This window comes from Limanda limanda, chromosome 1 (genome assembly GCF_963576545.1).
Source record: "Limanda limanda chromosome 1, fLimLim1.1, whole genome shotgun sequence".
Lineage (NCBI taxonomy): Eukaryota > Metazoa > Chordata > Actinopteri > Pleuronectiformes > Pleuronectidae > Limanda > Limanda limanda.
This window is the reverse complement of record NC_083636.1, coordinates 525,883-542,884: the sequence shown is the minus strand read 5'-3', so window position 1 is coordinate 542,884 and position 17,002 is coordinate 525,883. Positions and strand designations below refer to the sequence as shown.

At 51.5% G+C, this 17,002-nt stretch overlaps 1 protein-coding gene across 2 annotated transcripts in view; it reads right to left on the bottom strand.

Moving 5' to 3' along the window:
- The window catches only part of tln1 (talin 1), a 51,274-nt gene that overhangs the window by 15,048 nt on the left and 19,224 nt on the right, over window positions 1–17,002 (bottom strand). The window contains exons 15-45 of one of the 2 annotated variants that reach the window (XM_061079076.1): window positions 16,157–16,270; window positions 15,960–16,068; window positions 15,675–15,883; window positions 15,473–15,571; window positions 14,901–14,942; window positions 14,184–14,351; window positions 13,809–14,103; window positions 13,298–13,464; window positions 13,074–13,202; window positions 12,869–12,982; window positions 12,673–12,786; window positions 11,753–11,887; window positions 11,389–11,517; window positions 11,180–11,282; window positions 8,524–8,732; window positions 8,249–8,368; window positions 7,820–8,017; window positions 4,759–4,898; window positions 4,573–4,666; window positions 4,345–4,434; window positions 3,531–3,653; window positions 2,573–2,878; window positions 2,298–2,438; window positions 2,021–2,202; window positions 1,751–1,883; window positions 1,363–1,464; window positions 1,099–1,269; window positions 723–971; window positions 530–649; window positions 304–450; window positions 14–180 (exon numbers count right to left, since the gene is read on the bottom strand). In XM_061079076.1, coding sequence (XP_060935059.1) covers window positions 14–180; window positions 304–450; window positions 530–649; window positions 723–971; window positions 1,099–1,269; window positions 1,363–1,464; window positions 1,751–1,883; window positions 2,021–2,202; window positions 2,298–2,438; window positions 2,573–2,878; window positions 3,531–3,653; window positions 4,345–4,434; window positions 4,573–4,666; window positions 4,759–4,898; window positions 7,820–8,017; window positions 8,249–8,368; window positions 8,524–8,732; window positions 11,180–11,282; window positions 11,389–11,517; window positions 11,753–11,887; window positions 12,673–12,786; window positions 12,869–12,982; window positions 13,074–13,202; window positions 13,298–13,464; window positions 13,809–14,103; window positions 14,184–14,351; window positions 14,901–14,942; window positions 15,473–15,571; window positions 15,675–15,883; window positions 15,960–16,068; window positions 16,157–16,270 — 4,619 coding nt within the window. The remainder of the gene's footprint in view (window positions 1–13; window positions 181–303; window positions 451–529; window positions 650–722; window positions 972–1,098; window positions 1,270–1,362; window positions 1,465–1,750; window positions 1,884–2,020; window positions 2,203–2,297; window positions 2,439–2,572; window positions 2,879–3,530; window positions 3,654–4,344; window positions 4,435–4,572; window positions 4,667–4,758; window positions 4,899–7,819; window positions 8,018–8,248; window positions 8,369–8,523; window positions 8,733–11,179; window positions 11,283–11,388; window positions 11,518–11,752; window positions 11,888–12,672; window positions 12,787–12,868; window positions 12,983–13,073; window positions 13,203–13,297; window positions 13,465–13,808; window positions 14,104–14,183; window positions 14,352–14,900; window positions 14,943–15,472; window positions 15,572–15,674; window positions 15,884–15,959; window positions 16,069–16,156; window positions 16,271–17,002) is intronic. The other variant, XM_061079085.1, reaches the window with a different exon arrangement.

Sequence of the window (17,002 nt, the reverse complement as noted above, 5' to 3'; positions counted from 1 at the left end):
GTTTCTCTGGTACCTGTGGTCGGCGAAGGTCTCGGAGTTCTCTCTGTTCAGAGATCCAGCCGTAGCGAACATGATGGTGGTGTCCAGGTCAGCGATGATTCCCGACACGGCGCTGGCGGCCGTGATGCAGGCCTGCGTGCCGCGGTTTCCTGCCTGCAGCGACGCCAGCACGTGGGAGACCTGCACCAGGACATTTATTACTGACATGCTAATAACAACATAGTCCAGGGTCATTCTGTCGCTGTTCAAATCAAATCATCTTTGAATGTGCAGAGGGAGGAAGTGAGTGCTCGGCGCCCGGACCTTCTCGGAGACCTTGCGGGCGCTCTCGATCAGCTCCTTCTTGGTGAACGAGTCGTTGGGGCTGCACTGCAGCGCTCCGGCTTTGGTCACCAGAGCCGTGCAGCTGAAGCCCAGCTCGCCAACCTGCTTCTTGATGTGAGAACCGATCTGAGAACAAACACAGGACCTGTGAGATCTGGTGTCTCCTGAAGGAGAAGACGCCACGAGGTGCGTTTGTTTTATTCACCTCATCGTTCTCGGCAGTCACGGCTGCGTACTTGGCCTCGTTGGCCAGATTTCCGAACTCGTTGGTGAGCTGGTTGGCCAATCCCCCGAGGTCGTCTGGGTTGGTGTTGGATTTGGTCACCTGACGAGAAGAGGAAACATGAGGAAGGTGTAACCGGGTACTGAGGGTCGGGCTGCTTCCACTCCTGACTCACCATCTCCTGCACATTGACGGCGATGGCCTTGGCCGTCTTCACCATGGTCGTCTGATAGTCCACGAAGGTGCCGTCCGGTTCCATAGTCGGCGAGTCTTCCATCTTGTTGATGGCGTCGTTGATGGAGTCCACCATCCCGCCCACGGCGCCGGCTGCACTGGCGGCTTCCGCCAGGGTCGCCCCGAGGTCGTCGACGGCTTCTTTCATCATCTGCACCGACTCCTCCAGCGCCTCCTGCATGTGAGCGGCCTGGACCAGAAGAAAAGAGTCAGAACACAAGTTCACACTGAAATATTCAACCAGACAAGTCATATAAATTATGAATAAAATCAAAGGCAGAAGTAGTTTGTCTTCAGTAAACATGAGGATTCGGTACCTTGGGGTTCCCCCCCGCCTCCTTGGCGGTGTAGAGCATCTGCAGAGCCGACTCCGTCAGCGTCTTGGTTTGGTCCAACACCGCCATCTGCTGCTGGCTGCTCACGATCTTAGACGCCGTGCCGATGGCCGCCATGATGAGCGGCTCGAAGTAGCTCGCCATCTGAGACACCTGTTCACGTTACGTAGAGAGACAAGTTTTAAACAGAGATTGTAATGAGCTACTCTGCCCCCTGCTGGCCATCGTCCATTTGACACATGTTACCTTGTGTCCCAGGTGAGAAGCCTCATAACGAGCCGCCACCGCCACCGGGTCGATCAGGTTACTGATCTCATGCACCGAGGCCGCCATCTGCTCGTGGAGGTTCTGCAACACACACAGTTAAACACGATGTGTTGGTCCCGCCCACAGGAGGAGCACACGGAAATACAAACAATTCCCTGTGTCCACTAGGTGGCGCTTTAACTGTGACTGCATATCGTCATTTGTGTCTCTTCAGGCCGGACTCTCATCATTTAGTGAAATACTCGACGTGAACTTTTGAGTTTATTGAGAAACGTTAACATCAGGTTACGAGTGGATTCGTCCTGAACACGAGCTGAGACGTTTCTCCTGCTGATGTCACGATGTGCTGATGATCATGTGTGGTTACCTCCATGGAGATGTCCTCTCGGGGGGTCAGCTGCTGGCTGATGGCGGCTAGTGACGCCTGGTCCACCTCCCGGATGCAACCGTTCAGCACGTCGATGGCATCGTCACATTCTCTCTGACCAGGAGCCTTTTCTCTGCACACACACACAAACACACACAGTGTGACACACACACACACAAACACACACAAACACACACATGTGTTGTACAGGCATGAAGCGCCTGCAGCAGCTCAGCCTCTCGATCCGGACTCTGAATCAGAGTTCCTCACCTCATGTTGGTGATGAGTTTCTTGATGGAGTCCGACACCGTCCTGGAGTGTCCTGCCAGCACTGACCACTTGGGGGGGTCCTTGGGGTTGACGGCCAGCGAGCGGGCGGTCTGGATGAGGCCGGTGGAGCTCTCCAGCATCGTCTGCGCTGCGACCACGATGGGCTCCATGGCTGCGTGACCCTGAGGGAGAGGACGAGAAGCCGGGTTAGAGACGCAGGACGCACCTCGTCGTTATGAGCCCGCCTCCCGGCGCTGAGCGCGGCGTGGGGACGAACCTCGGGGCTGATCTGAGCCGGGATGCTGGCGAACTCCGGGTTGGAGGCGAAGGCCGTGAGGTTGTCCACGGCTTCGATCAGAGGAACCGTGGCAGCTCTGCACTTCTCTCTGTTCTCGTGGTTGAAGGCTCCGTCTAAAGCCTGGACAGACGGTTACACGTCAACACTCACGAGAGCGTTTGATTTTACAAACATTTGAAGAGTGAAAAACTAAAATCACTCGTAGAGCAGCTCAGAGAACCGCTGCTGCCTTCAGATTCAGCTTCACCACGAACCTTGATGGACTTGACCAGGTTGGCCGTGGTGTTGGCCACTTCTTTGGCCGACTGCACAAACTGCCTCTTGGCGACGGGGTTGGGGGTCCGGGAGGACGCCAGGCGGCAGGCGTTACACAGCGCCGAGGTGTGCTTGGCCACGATGGTGGCGGCAGAGAGAACCTGCGACTGAGTGCAGGCCGGGTCCACCAGGTTCTGACACGCCATCTGAATGGACTGATTGGCCCGGGCGAACTGGGACGGGTCCACCAGCCCCTTCTGACCCGCCGAGCTGTTGGGGTCAGACACTCCCACCAGATACGCCGCCTACGAACATCAACACATCACAAGTCAAATGAAACCAAGTTTTAAACAAAACACTTGTTCTACGTCTGTGAGCCGCCGACTGACAGGAAGCTCCGCCTCCCTCACTGTAACGATCTGTTCAGTCTGTGTCTGTTTTGATTTCACTTCCTGTTTTATTTTGGTGTCTGGGTTCTTGTGTCTCATGTCTACCTTTACTTCCTGTTGGTTTCCCCACACACCTGTACCTTGTTGTCATTAAGCATTCCCTATTTATACCCTGTGTTTCCCCTCTGCCCGATTGTCATTGTCTCCTGTGTGCGTACATGCTCTCCAGCGATTTCTTCCGTGATTGGATTACCTGGTTTTTGGACTCTGCCTGGATTTATGACATTTGATTTCTGCCTGTTCCCTGTATGGATTTGTTGCTTTGGACTATTTAAGTAAAGTTTTATTTAATACTTTATTTTTCTGCCTCTCGTGCTTCCTTTGCTACTGAGTCTCTGCCTAGTTGAGGATTGTCACACTCACAGACCAGCGTGACCGAGCCCTGGTTCTGTTTTCAGACACTAGCTCAGAACTTGTCAGGTGAGGAACCTCCAGAAGGTTTCAGGAGCACGTCTGAGGTTCATGTCTGAGAAGAGCCACAGAATGAATCCAGGAACCTTCGGTTTACCTGAGCAGCTGCTTCAGTCAGACCACACAGAGCTTTGGAGCCGGCGCTGACCGAATCACCGAACTCGGGCAGGTTGGAGTTCTTGGCGTTGTGGGAAATCCCAGCCATGGACTCTCCGAGGACCTGTGGAGGAGGAGTCACAGAGTCAGGAGATTATGATTATGAATAATTCCCTGAGAGATATCTCAACCAGCTCCTGTTGTTGAAACAGACTCCTCATTTGGTTTCAGAAGATTCATTCAGCATTTCATTTCACTTCCGTTGTTTAAAATGTGTTTAGAGATATTTACAGTTTCTACTAGATACATTATACTGAAATATGAAATATGCATTTATCATAAACCCTCCAAACACATGATTCAACAGTGTATTTAAACCAATGATTGTGTTTTTATTTTCTTGATAGAACCGGTTTCTGTTCTTCAGGTTGTAAATGACACTGAACCTCTCAACCCTGTGGGACTGCTGCCCCCTGCTGGGTGGTGCTGTGTACTGCTGCTGATCTGACAACCTATCTCAATTGGAAAGATTTCTTATATTTAATATCTATTTAATATTTACCTTTAATGTCTCAACTTATGAAGGGTGGAGTGGTGGGGCAGCTCCCTAGCGCCCTCTATTGGCCAGTAGCAGCTGGTTATATTATCACACTTAAAGATACCGAGCTCTTCTGAGAACATGTTCTCCTCAAAGCTCTGAGAGAAACTTCCTCCACTTATTAATAAACCCAGAAGCTGCTGTGTTTATTAATAATAATAATAATAATTAAGAAAGAAGCAGAAGCTGCTGTGAGACGAGAAGCAGAGAAACGAACCTTGGAGTTCTCCATCACGCTGTCGATGCAGTCGAAGTACGACAGCTCACTGACGGCCTCCGTCGGGTTCTCCAGCATCCCCCTCACCGACTGCACACACACACACACACACACACACACACACACACACACACACACACACACACACACACACACACACACACACACACCCGTTAGAACCCACACAGACGCACACAGACACACACCAGCCTCAGGTGGACAGCTCACCTCCAGTTCTCTGAGGGCGTTGTCACACTCCTTCTGACCCGGCGCCTGCTGCGTGCACATGGTGATGAGCTGGTTGATGCTGTCTGTGACGGCTCTGTGGACACACACACACATCAGAGACACATCAGACACACACATCAGACACACACATCAGACACACACATCAGCCTGAGGAGTGTGTGTTACCGGGCGGCGGCGGCCAGCTGGTTCTTCAGGTTGGGCGAGCTGTGGTCGCTGGTCAGAGCTTTGGCGGCGAGCAGCAGTTTGCTGGAGGACATGGAGATGGTCTTCAGGTTGGACACCACCTGGACCTGGTCCTGCTTGGACTGGAGGAGACATCAACTGCTTCAGTAACACAAGCTCTAATCATCCTGCTGTTCTCCCTCTCCCTCTCTCCCCCTCTCATTCTCCTGTTCTTCAATCCATTCAAAAAAACTATCAATGATTTGTAAATTAAATAATGCAGAAATGAGAAATTAATAGGGCTGTCAAAGCTAACACGTTAATCTATGAGATTATTGTGCCCTAGATTAATGCGATAAAATATTTTAACGCAGCTTTGTTTACATCCGGTGTGCGGAAGAAAATTCAGCAAGACCAACATCTCGATGTTGATTGCACCGGAGCTGTCTGAACTGGAGAAGTTGGAGAAGCTACTTGGACCATGCAGGTGTAACGGTGTAAATATGTTGTTAGTTAAATCCTGTTCAACGTGGAACTGCAGTCACAGTTTTTTTTTTATGTATTTCTTTTATTTTGCCGTGTCTGTCTTATTTTGAAGGCCCACAGCGGGAACTTCTGGGGATTAGTGTAGCAGCGCACCCTTTACTATCTCAGAAGCAGATTCCCCCCCCGCTCTGAGTGAGTTGTGTCTCTCTGTCTGCTTCTCCTTCCTTTTCTCCATATTTATCACATCAAGATAATTCTTATCTGATCAGTACATGTTACTAACTTGACCCCTTTCCCGGAGTTTCTGTGCCTTAGCGCCCGCGGATGCAGGGCCACAGCTGTGGCCGCACCATGGATTATGATTGTGGATCGCGTGTCGGAGGTCGCAATGGTGGATCCAGTTCGGTGGATTCTGTATCGTGCCAGCTGATCGTCGTTGTAATGGAGGATCCTTTGTCGCGTTGGCATCGGATGATGAGGGACCACGACCGAGGCGGCAGCTGATAATGGATTCTAACTGGCGGCGGTGGACAATGACTGTGGATTATAGTGGATCCCATCCTGATGCTGGATCGTGGTCTTGCTGCTGGCCAGAGACTGTGATTGCAGCGGGACTGCCTGACACATAGTATTGAAAAATGTTTAGCCTAATGGATGCTGCTAAAAATCCTGATGATGTTTTCTTACACCTGACATCTATTGCACTTCTGTCCGTCCTGAGAGAGGGATCCCTCACATGTGTCTCTCTGAGGTTTCTACATATTTTTACCTGTGAAAAGGGTTTTTAGTAGTTTTTCCTGACTCTTGTTGAGGGTTAAGGACAGAGGATGTCACACAATGTTAAAGCCCCATGAGACGAATTGTTATTTGTGAATGTGGGCTATACAAATAAAACTTGATTGATTGATTGTTTTAGTTAGTTTCTAATGGTTATCTTAGTGTATGAAACTTGTTTAGTAATATGCAACTTTTCTTTTGTAGATAACTGTGACTGTGTCCCGATGTTACAGAAAATAAAGTTAAAGTGTTTCTAAGCCTGAGTCCAGTGAAGTGGATGAAGAACGCAGCAGTGCAAACAGAGACGTCACACAGGCAACTCCCTCTCCGTCCTCTCATGTGCACTTTTTAATCTTCCTCGAACTGTGTGTGTGTTTGTGCGCATGTTCGTGTGTGTAGTCCTACTCTGCGCTGCTGAAGCGCCGCGACAATAATATCACGTACTTTTGCGTATTACGTATTCTTCCCTCAAGCCGATGTGGAGAATACGTATTCGTAATATATTACACCTTTTACTAATCTGGATGTTTCACTGAAGAAAGAAGCAGTGTTATTGTTTCCAAGGACATTGGGAATATTTTCAGCTGTTTTTAAAAAAAAATTTTGTTACACAATTTATCACACATGATATTTAACGACCTGGCTGCCACTCTATAGGTAGGTGTTATAGGGCTGAGCCTCTTTGAAAACACATTGTGTAAAATACAGGCTGAAGTGATTACTCGTTAATTTATAAGATTTAGTCTTTAGAAGAAAAATAAACTTTTAATCGCAATTAATGAATTTCAAAATGTGAGATTAATTAGTTAATTTTTTTTAATCTATTGACAGCCCTAGTAATTAAACAATAAAGTAAAACAATAAGATGATGTAAGAGGCCATTTATGTATTTCTACCTTCATTGGTTCTTTTCTACATGTATTCTCCTCCCTCTCCCTCCCTCCCTCCCTCTCCCTCTCCCCCCCCCCTGACCTGTGATGTTCCTGCCATGTCTCTCCCTCTCCCTCCCTCCCTCCCTCCCTCTCTCTCTCCCCTCCCTCTCTCCCCCTCTCCCTCTCTCCCCCCCCTGACCTGTGATGTTCCTGCCATGTCTCTCCCTCCCCCTCCCTCCCTCTCCCTCCCTCCCTCCCTCTCCCTCTCCCCCCCCCCTGACCTGTGATGTTCCTGCCATGTCTCTCCCTCTCCCTCCCTCCCTCCCTCCCTCTCTCTCTCCCCTCCCTCTCTCCCCCTCTCCCTCTCTCCCCCCCCTGACCTGTGATGTTCCTGCCATGTCTCTCCCTCTCCCTCCCTCCCTCCCTCCCTCCCTCTCTCTCTCCCCTCCCTCTCTCCCCCTCTCCCTCTCTCCCCCCCCTGACCTGTGATGTTCCTGCCATGTCCCTCCCTCCCTCCCTCTCCCTCCCTCCCTCCCCTCCTTCTCTCCCTCTCTCCCTTCCTCCCTCCCTCCCTCCCTCTCTCTCTCTCCCTCCCTCTCCCTCCCTCCCTCCCTCCCTCCCCTCCCTCTCCCCCTGTCCCTCCCTCTCCCTCTCCCCCCCCTGACCTGTGATGTTCCTGCCATGTCTCTCCCTCTCCCTCCCTCCCTCCCCTCCCTCCCTCCCTCCCTCCCTCCCTCCCTCCCTCCCTCCCTCCCTCCCTCTCTCCCCCTCTCCCTCCCTCTCCCCCCCCCTGACCTGTGATGTTCCTGCCATGTCTCTCCCTCCCTCCCTCCCTCCCTCCCTCCCTCCCCTCCTTCTCTTCCTCCCTCCCTCCCTCCCTCCCTCCCTCCCTCCCTCCCTCCCCTCCCTCTCCCTCTCCCCCCCCTGACCTGTGATGTTCCTGCCATGTCGACTCCCGCCTCCAGGAAGTGGTTGAAGTCTTGTCCGAACTTGCTGGTGGACCTGGTCAGCTCCTGCGTGGTTCCTCTGGACGCCTGCACCACCTCGTTGGCCGACTGGTTCAGACCGGCCGCCACCTCGTTGAGCTGGGCCTGGACCTCCTGGAAGCTCCGCCCACTGGACGGGAACTGGGACAGGAAGAAGCAGCGCACACTGTGATGATCCTGAAACCTGTTTACTTCCCACAATGCAACATGATCCTTCACTGGAGCTGAGATCTAACGTCATGGAATCTGTCTCCAGATGTTTCTCTGACACGTGTTCATCATGAGGACCAGGATCCAGGAAACACACAATCTCCAGCAGTAAACGCACAATCTCCAGCATGAACACAGGTTGTGTTGTTGTGTTGCACTCACAGAGTCCGACAGCAGCGTCTTGCTGGCCTCGCCCACCGAGCGGATGGCGTTGTCCACGTCCCTCTGTCCCGGAAGACAGTTCACCGTTCTGTTCAGGGCCTGGGACACGGCCTTCGCCACCTACACACACACACACACACACACACACACACAGAAACACACACACACACACACACACACAGAAACACACACACACACACACACACGTTAGAACCACCTGATCTCTGTGGTTTGTGGGTCATGCTCGGGGGGCCGGGGGGCCGGGGGGGTCCGACCTGGGCGAGTCTCTGCTGACTCTCGGCGTCCCCGGGCTTGGCGATCGCCCTCTTGGTCTCTTCGATCAGATTTCCCGACTTGTCCATGACGTCCCCGGCGCAGTCCAGCACGCCGTCCCGCGCCTGCCGGTCCACCGTGGTGGCGGCCACGCCCCTGGCGGCCGAGGCCAGAGACTTCAGCGCCTGAGCCACGTCTCTGGCCGCCATGCCTGGTCCACGAAGAAGAGAGAGAAGAAGAGAGAGAAGAAGAGAAGGAATCCATCAAATCATCAAATCATCAAATCATCAAATCATCAAATCATCAAATCAGAATTATACAGTAAAGACACCTGATGGAATCCAAAGGGTCATAAAGCTCAGTGTGTGTAGCTGTGTAGCTCAGTGTGTGTAGCTCAGTGTGTGTAGTGTGTGTAGCTCAGTGTGTGTAGCTCAGTGTGTGTAGTGTGTGTAGCTCAGTGTGTGTAGTGTGTGTAGCTCAGTGTGTGTTGTGTAGCTCAGTGTGTGTAGTGTGTGTGTACCTGTGTAGTTCTCGTTGCCTTGTGTAGCTTCACTCAGTGTGTGTTGTGTAGCTCAGTGTGTGTTGTGTGTACCTGTGTAGTTCTCGTTGCCTTGTGTAGCTTCACTCAGTGTGTGTTGTGTGTCTCAGTGTGTGTGTTGTGTGTACCTGTGTAGTTCTCGTTGCCTTGTGTAGCTTCACTCAGTGTGTGTTGTGTGTCTCAGTGTGTGTGTTGTGTGTGTTGTGTGTACCTGTGTAGTTCTCGTTGCCTTGTGTAGCTTCACTCAGTGTGTGTTGTGTGTCTCAGTGTGTGTGTTGTGTGTACCTGTGTAGTTCTCGTTGCCTTGTGTAGCTTCACTCAGTGTGTGTTGTGTAGTTCAGTGTGTGTGTTGTGTGTACCTGTGTAGTTCTCGTTGCCTTGTGTAGCTTCACTCAGTGTGTGTTGTGTGTCTCAGTGTGTGTGTTGTGTGTACCTGTGTAGTTCTCGTTGCCTTGTGTAGCTTCACTCAGTGTGTGTTGTGTGTCTCAGTGTGTGTGTTGTGTGTACCTGTGTAGTTCTCGTTGCCCTGTGTAGCTTCACTCAGTGTGTGTTGTGTAGTTCAGTGTGTGTACCTGTGTAGTTCTCGTTGCCTTGTGTAGCTTCACTCAGTGTGTGTCTCAGTGTGTGTGTTGTGTGTACCTGTGTAGTTCTCGTTGCCTTGTGTAGCTTCACTCAGTGTGTGTTGTGTGTCTCAGTGTGTGTGTAGTGTGTGTACCTGTGTAGTTCTCGTTGCCCTGTGTAGCTTCACTCAGTGTGTGTGTAGTGTGTGTACCTGTGTAGTTCTCGTTGCCCTGTGTAGCTTCACTCAGTGTGTGTGTAGTGTGTGTACCTGTGTAGTTCTCGTTGCCTTGTGTAGCTTCACTCAGTGTGTGTTGTGTGTCTCAGTGTGTGTGTTGTGTGTACCTGTGTAGTTCTCGTTGCCTTGTGTAGCTTCACTCAGTGTGTGTTGTGTGTCTCAGTGTGTGTGTTGTGTGTACCTGTGTAGTTCTCGTTGCCTTGTGTAGCTTCACTCAGTGTGTGTTGTGTAGTTCAGTGTGTGTGTTGTGTGTACCTGTGTAGTTCTCGTTGCCTTGTGTAGCTTCACTCAGTGTGTGTTGTGTGTCTCAGTGTGTGTGTTGTGTGTACCTGTGTAGTTCTCGTTGCCTTGTGTAGCTTCACTCAGTGTGTGTTGTGTGACTCAGTGTGTGTGTTGTGTGTACCTGTGTAGTTCTCGTTGCCTTGTGTAGCTTCACTCAGTGTGTGTTGTGTGTCTCAGTGTGTGTGTGTGTTGTGTGTACCTGTGTAGTTCTCGTTGCCTTGTGTAGCTTCACTCAGTGTGTGTTGTGTGTCTCAGTGTGTGTGTGTGTTGTGTGTACCTGTGTAGTTCTCGTTGCCTTGTGTAGCTTCACTCAGTGTGTGTTGTGTAGTTCAGTGTGTGTGTTGTGTGTGTGTTGTGTGTGTACCTGTGTAGTTCTCGTTGCCTTGTGTAGCTTCACTCAGTGTGTGTTGTGTGTCTCAGTGTGTGTGTTGTGTGTGTACCTGTGTAGTTCTCGTTGCCTTGTGTAGCTTCACTCAGTGTGTGTTGTGTGTCTCAGTGTGTGTGTTGTGTGTACCTGTGTAGTTCTCGTTGCCTTGTGTAGCTTCACTCAGTGTGTGTTGTGTGTCTCAGTGTGTGTGTTGTGTGTACCTGTGTAGTTCTCGTTGCCTTGTGTAGCTTCACTCAGTGTGTGTTGTGTAGTTCAGTGTGTGTGTTGTGTGTACCTGTGTAGTTCTCGTTGCCTTGTGTAGCTTCACTCAGTGTGTGTTGTGTAGCTCAGTGTGTGTGTAGTGTGTGTACCTGTGTAGTTCTCGTTGCCTTGTGTAGCTTCACTCAGTGTGTGTTGTGTGACTCAGTGTGTGTGTGTGTTGTGTGTACCTGTGTAGTTCTCGTTGCCTTGTGTAGCTTCACTCAGTGTGTGTTGTGTAGCTCAGTGTGTGTGTTGTGTGTACCTGTGTAGTTCTCGTTGCCTTGTGTAGCTTCACTCAGTGTGTGTTGTGTGTCTCAGTGTGTGTGTAGTGTGTGTACCTGTGTAGTTCTCGTTGCCTTGTGTAGCTTCACTCAGTGTGTGTTGTGTGTCTCAGTGTGTGTGTAGTGTGTGTACCTGTGTAGTTCTCGTTGCCTTGTGTAGCTTCACTCAGCAGCTGAGCCATGGCTGAGCTCACAGCCTTGGTGCTGGTGCTCAGGTCCTGGGAACATTTCTCAAGCTGAGAGGAACAACACGAAGATTATCCTGCTGCTCACGTCCAATTGTGTGTCTGTGTGTGTGTCTGTGTGTGTGTGTGTCTGTGTGTGTGTGTGTGTGTGTGTCACCTTCTCTCCTGGCAGTGGTTTGAGTTTCCCCTCCTCAGCTGAAGCCTTGGCCTCCCTCATGTCTCTCTCCAGATCTCTGACCATCGACAAAGCGTTGTCAATCTCCAACGGACCACACGCTTCCTGGGCCTGCACACACAGACACACACACACAGACACACACACACACAGACACACACACACACAGACACACACACATTGAGGAGTGGTCCAGACATGTTTGCTGTTGACTGGAAACTAAATGTTTACAACTATCAGAGTTTCGTGGATTCAACTGAAACTTGTACAACCACAGTTCACAGGATCTAGTAGAAGCTCCTGAAGGTGTCCCTGGTGTCAGTGGGGGGGGGGGGGGGGGGGGTACCTTCTGAGAGGCGGTGCGCAGCTCAGCCAGAGCGCTCGCCAGGTTCTTGGCGCACTGGCTGAGCTGCATGGCCGACGCCTGGTCACTGATGTTGGGAACCGTGGATTTAGAGGCTGTGACCATCTTAGCTCCGGGCTGAAGAGAAGAGGGAACAGTCAGAGTCCAGAAGGTTCTTCACAGACATGATGAACACTTTATTCTCCACATGTCAGAACCGTGTTTCCTTCAATGTGGCTGAAACACGTACACGTACACACGAGGAGAAAGAATCATTCTAATGTGAAGATCTTCATTAAATGTGTAAATCTGTTGTTTGGATGTTTCTCCAGCGAACTGATTCAGGTCCTGAAGGAAACTAAATCAAGATCCATCCCAGGAGAAGGTGAAGCCTGTTCAGTCCCTGATGGTTAACGTCACAACGTGTGTTGGTGTCTATCATAGATATATATAAAGACAAGATGTCTCGTTCCACGGAGCCGGACGTCACCACATGGCGGCCATCTTGCTACAGGCAGCTTGCTCACCCATCACATTGTGTTGGTAAATAACCATAACTTACTCAATTTTCAACCGATTTTGAAACGGTCTGGTTTGTTATAAACATCAGAGATGCAGATATGACACTGCATACTTGTTATTGTTATGTTCTACAAAAATTTAATAATTTATGCAGTGTCATAACTACATCTCTGACGTTTCTAACAAACCAGATCGTTTCAAAATCGGTTGAAAATTGAGCAAGTTATGGTTATTTACCAACACAATGTGATGGGTGAGAGGGCTGCCTGTAGCAAGATGGCCGCCATGTGGTGACGTCCGGCTCCGTTGGCCGGCAACGCAGACGAGACATCTAGTCTTTATATATATCTATGGTGTCTACTCTCTGTGGGGGGGCGGGGGGGATGTGTGGCCACACCCACCTGCAGGAAGTTGTGGCTGGCGCTGATGAGGGCGAGCTGGGCGCTCGGGCTGTCGGGCTGCGACTGGCTGCCTCGGACGCCCTGGACCAGCTGAGGGATCTGCTCCGCCGCCACCTGAACACATGGAACCAGATGAGGAGGATCGGTCTGAGACCAGCAGGAGACCAGCACGCAGACCGGGGGGGGGGGGCGTTACCTTGCAGCTCTGCACCAGCTGCTGCTGCGCGGCCTGGTTCCTGTTGGACGAGGCGGCGTGCTGGGCGGCGGCGATGGTCTGAGTGGCCGCTGCCGCCGCCTGCTTGGCTGCGTTCTGACAGGAAACAGGAAACAGGAAACAGACAGGTGTCACTCACACTGCGTTGCTAGGCGACCGAGGCAACGCGAGCCCGGATCCTCGTTACCTCCAGCTTGTTGACAAGTCGTTTCTTGATGGCGTTCTGGGCGGCGGCGTTGGTGGCCATGCGCAGCCCCTCGGCCGCCTCTCGTAACTTCTGCTGCTGCTCCTCGCTGTCCGGGTTCGCCGCGGCGCCCTGGGGGGGGGGGGGGGACACAAAGACGTGTGAACATTAACATGATGACGTCAGTTCAACACTAACATAACGGAGGTCAAAGACAAAGGGCGGACCTTAGCCGCCTCCACCATCTTGGCGGTGGCGTCCGCCAGCATTTTGGCGGCTGACAGCAGTTTACGAGAGTTCTCCAGGTCCGTCTCTCCCTCGGCGTCCATCTTGATGGCGTTGACCAGGTCAGACGTGGCCTGGGCGAGAATACGAGCCTGACGAACCATCTCACCTGGCGAGTTAAAGAGGCGTGTCATCAAGTCACTTCAGGAAACACGAGTTTAATCATCAGTCACGGTTCATCCTCTGGAAACCATGAGACTCAACAGATTTCATATTCATATTTCATATTCATATTTCATATTCCATATTCCATATTCATATTTCATATTCATATTTCATATTCATATTTCATATTCATATTTCAAGCTAACGGTGAGTTTGGCCTCAGGAGCTTCAGACTTTGAGCTCTTCAGCGTGTGGAGAGTTGGAGGTCAGACAGATGGCGCTGTGGGTGGAGCCCAGCTGAGAACAGAGGAGTGCGCCCCCTGTGGTGGTGAGCGGAGCCACACCCACCAGCGTCTCCCATGGAGCTGAAGATGTTCTCCGTGACGTCCAGGATGCGGTCGGTGGCTTCTCCGTGGCGCCCGATGGGATGGCCGCCGCTGGCGTACTGCTTGATGTGCTGGAGCAGCTCGTTGAGGGCGTGAGTGACGCCGGTGGCAGCCACGCCCACCTGCTTCAGGAGCCCCTCGTCATTGGTCGCCCCCTGCGACGCCTCCACGCAGCCTTCCACCGACTTGGCCACCAGCTTCCCGGCCTCGATCAGCTGCTCCTGACACACCGGCGAGCTGATGGTCGGCGCCACGACCTGACGACAGACGGAAGGAGGGAACGAGATGAGACTCTGTGGGCGTGCTGGGCGGCGCCCGGCCGGAGAGGCGGACTCACCCGGGTGCAGGCGACCAGCTGGGAGGTGGACAGGGCGCACTGCGTTGCCGCGGCGATCACACGGTTCTGCTGGACCGGGTCCTCCGTCTTCTGGGCCACGTTCTTGGCCTTGAGCACCAGCGCCGCCGCGGCGTTAGCTACAGCTTTAGCTAGCTGCATTAGCATGTCCTGCCGACGACAATGACTCGTCAGTTACGATCACGTGTTTATTACATGTTGTGAAGGAAGAAAACAGACGATCAGTGAATGTGAATAAAGACGACGACACAGCCGGCCACCAGGGGGCGAGCAAGCTGCTCTTTTAGGAAATGTCAAGTCGTCCACCTTTATTAACACCACAGAAGAAGTTAGAATATTTGGAATTTTGTAGATTATTTATCAAATGATTCTTTATGATTATTCTTATTATTCAAATCTGAAAATAATAAATATGTTGATATGACAGCGGAGAGATTTGCCAAGAAATGAGATGAAACACATCAAACAACGTTACAGATCAAATTCATTGATAGTTATATTATTGTTGATAATATGTTTATGGTAATTGGCCACAATATAATATATATAATATATATAAGGTCCTGACCCCTCCCTTCTGAACTCTCTCCTCTGAATTATTGACAGATTGGATTATGATCAGGTGGATTATTATTCATGGATTAGAGACGGATCTGATTGGCTCCTCAGTTTGGAACGTTTAACGAACTCGTGTGTTACCAGGATTCCTCTGGTTCCCCCGAGAGACCGGTTACCTAGCAACTGTCAGATGAAACACACACTCATCAGACAGACACACAACTCATGTGTGGATGAAACACACACACTCATCAGACAAACACACACCTCATGTGTAGATGAAACACACACACACTCATCAGACAGACACACACATCATGTGTGGATGAAACACACACACACTCTTCAGACAAACACACACCTCATGTGTAGATGAAACACACTCATCAGACAGACACACACCTCATGTGTAGATGAAACACACACACACTCATCAGACAAACACACACCTCATGTGTAGATGAAACACACTCATCAGACAGACACACACCTCATGTGTAGATGAAACACACACACTCATTAGACAGACACACAACTCATGTGTGGATGAAACACACACACTCATTAGACAGACACACACCTCATGTGTAGATGAAACACACACACACACACACACACATCAGACAGACACACACCTCATGTGTGGATGAAACACACACACTCATCAGACAGACACACACCTCATGTGTTTGTGTAGCAGGATGAAGACTGACCTGGAACTGTGGGTCGGTGTCGGTCTCTCCGATGTGCGACAGCAGCTCGCCGCTGGCCTGACCCACGTTTCCTGCGGCCTGCAGCAGGATCTGACGCGGCTGCAGGAAAACAACACAACACGTCAACACAACACGTCACACAAACTGCACAAACTGGAACCGTAGCTCTGAGACATCTGTGCGTCTCCGGCTCTGCACCGACCTCGGTGTTGGCCGGCTGAGCGGTCTTCAGCATGTCGGAGACGGCACACGCCAGGTTCTTGGCGGCGCCCAGCAGCTGCTGGCCGTTGGCTCCTTCGTCCTCCATGAGCGCCGCCAGCAGCTTCACGCCCTTGGACATCTCCGTCAGGTTGGAGGAGATGGTGGTGACGGCGCAGCCCACCGCCGTGTAGTCCGTCTCCGCCGGGTCGCCTGACCACAGGTTCGTGGGAAATCAATTTGTGGCCCAGACCGACTCTTTGTAAAGAAACACGTCCGCCGACCCTACCTGCGGTGAGGTTGACCATGGAGGCGGTGCCTGCTGTGATGGCGTCCACCTGGGAGTGGATCTCGTGCTTGGACTCGTCCATCTTGTTTCGGCGCCAGGCCTGGGACGCCTGCAACAAGGAGAAGAACAAGTCCTCCGTCACAGAGAAGCAGAAGCAACCGGTCCGCGCTCAGAAAGGAGGAGGAGTTAGATCTCACGGCGTCGGTTCCCAGCGGCGGCAGAGTGTCGAAGTCGTCCAGCGCCGCCTGAGCCGCCTGGACCGCCGTCATGCTGGAGTTGATGGTTCCAGTCAGAGCTTGTTGAGCCGAAGTCTGAGGACACACAGGAAGTGAGTCATCACCACGACAACCTGTGTGTGTCTGTGTGTGTCTCTGTGTCTGTGTGTGACTGTGTGTGTCTGTGTGTGTCTGTGTGTGTGTCTGTGTGTGTCTCTGTGTGTGTCTGTGTGTGTGTCTCTGTGTGTCTGTGTGTGTGTCTGTGTGTGTGTCTGTGTGTGTGTCTGTGTGTGTCTGTGTGTGTCTGTGTGTGTCTCTGTGTGTGTCTGTGTGTGTCTCTGTGTGTTGCTCTGTGTGTTTCTCTGTGTGTGTTTCTGTGTGTGTCTCTGTGTGTCTGTGTGTGTCTCTGTGTGTGTCTGTGTGTGTCTGTGTGTGTCTCTGTGTGTGTCTCTGTGTGTCTCTGTGTGTCTCTGTGTGTGTCTGTGTGTGTCTGTGTGTGTTTCTCTGTGTGTCTGTGTGTCTCTGTGTGTCTCTGTGTGTCTGTGTGTGTCTGTGTGTGTCTGTGTGTGTCTCTGTGTGTGTCTGTGTGTCTCTGTGTGTGTCTGTGTGTGTCTGTGTGTGTCTGTGTGTGTGTCTGTGTGTGTCTGTGTGTGTATCTGTGTCTGTGTGTGTGTCTCTGTGTGTGTCTCTGTGTGTCTCTGTGTGTCTCTGTGTGTGTCTGTGTGTGTCTGTGTGTGTCTGTGTGTCTCTGTGTGTGTCTCTGTGTGTCTCTGTGTGTCTGTGTGTGTCTGTGTGTGTCTGTGTGTGTGTCTCTGTGTGTGTCTATGT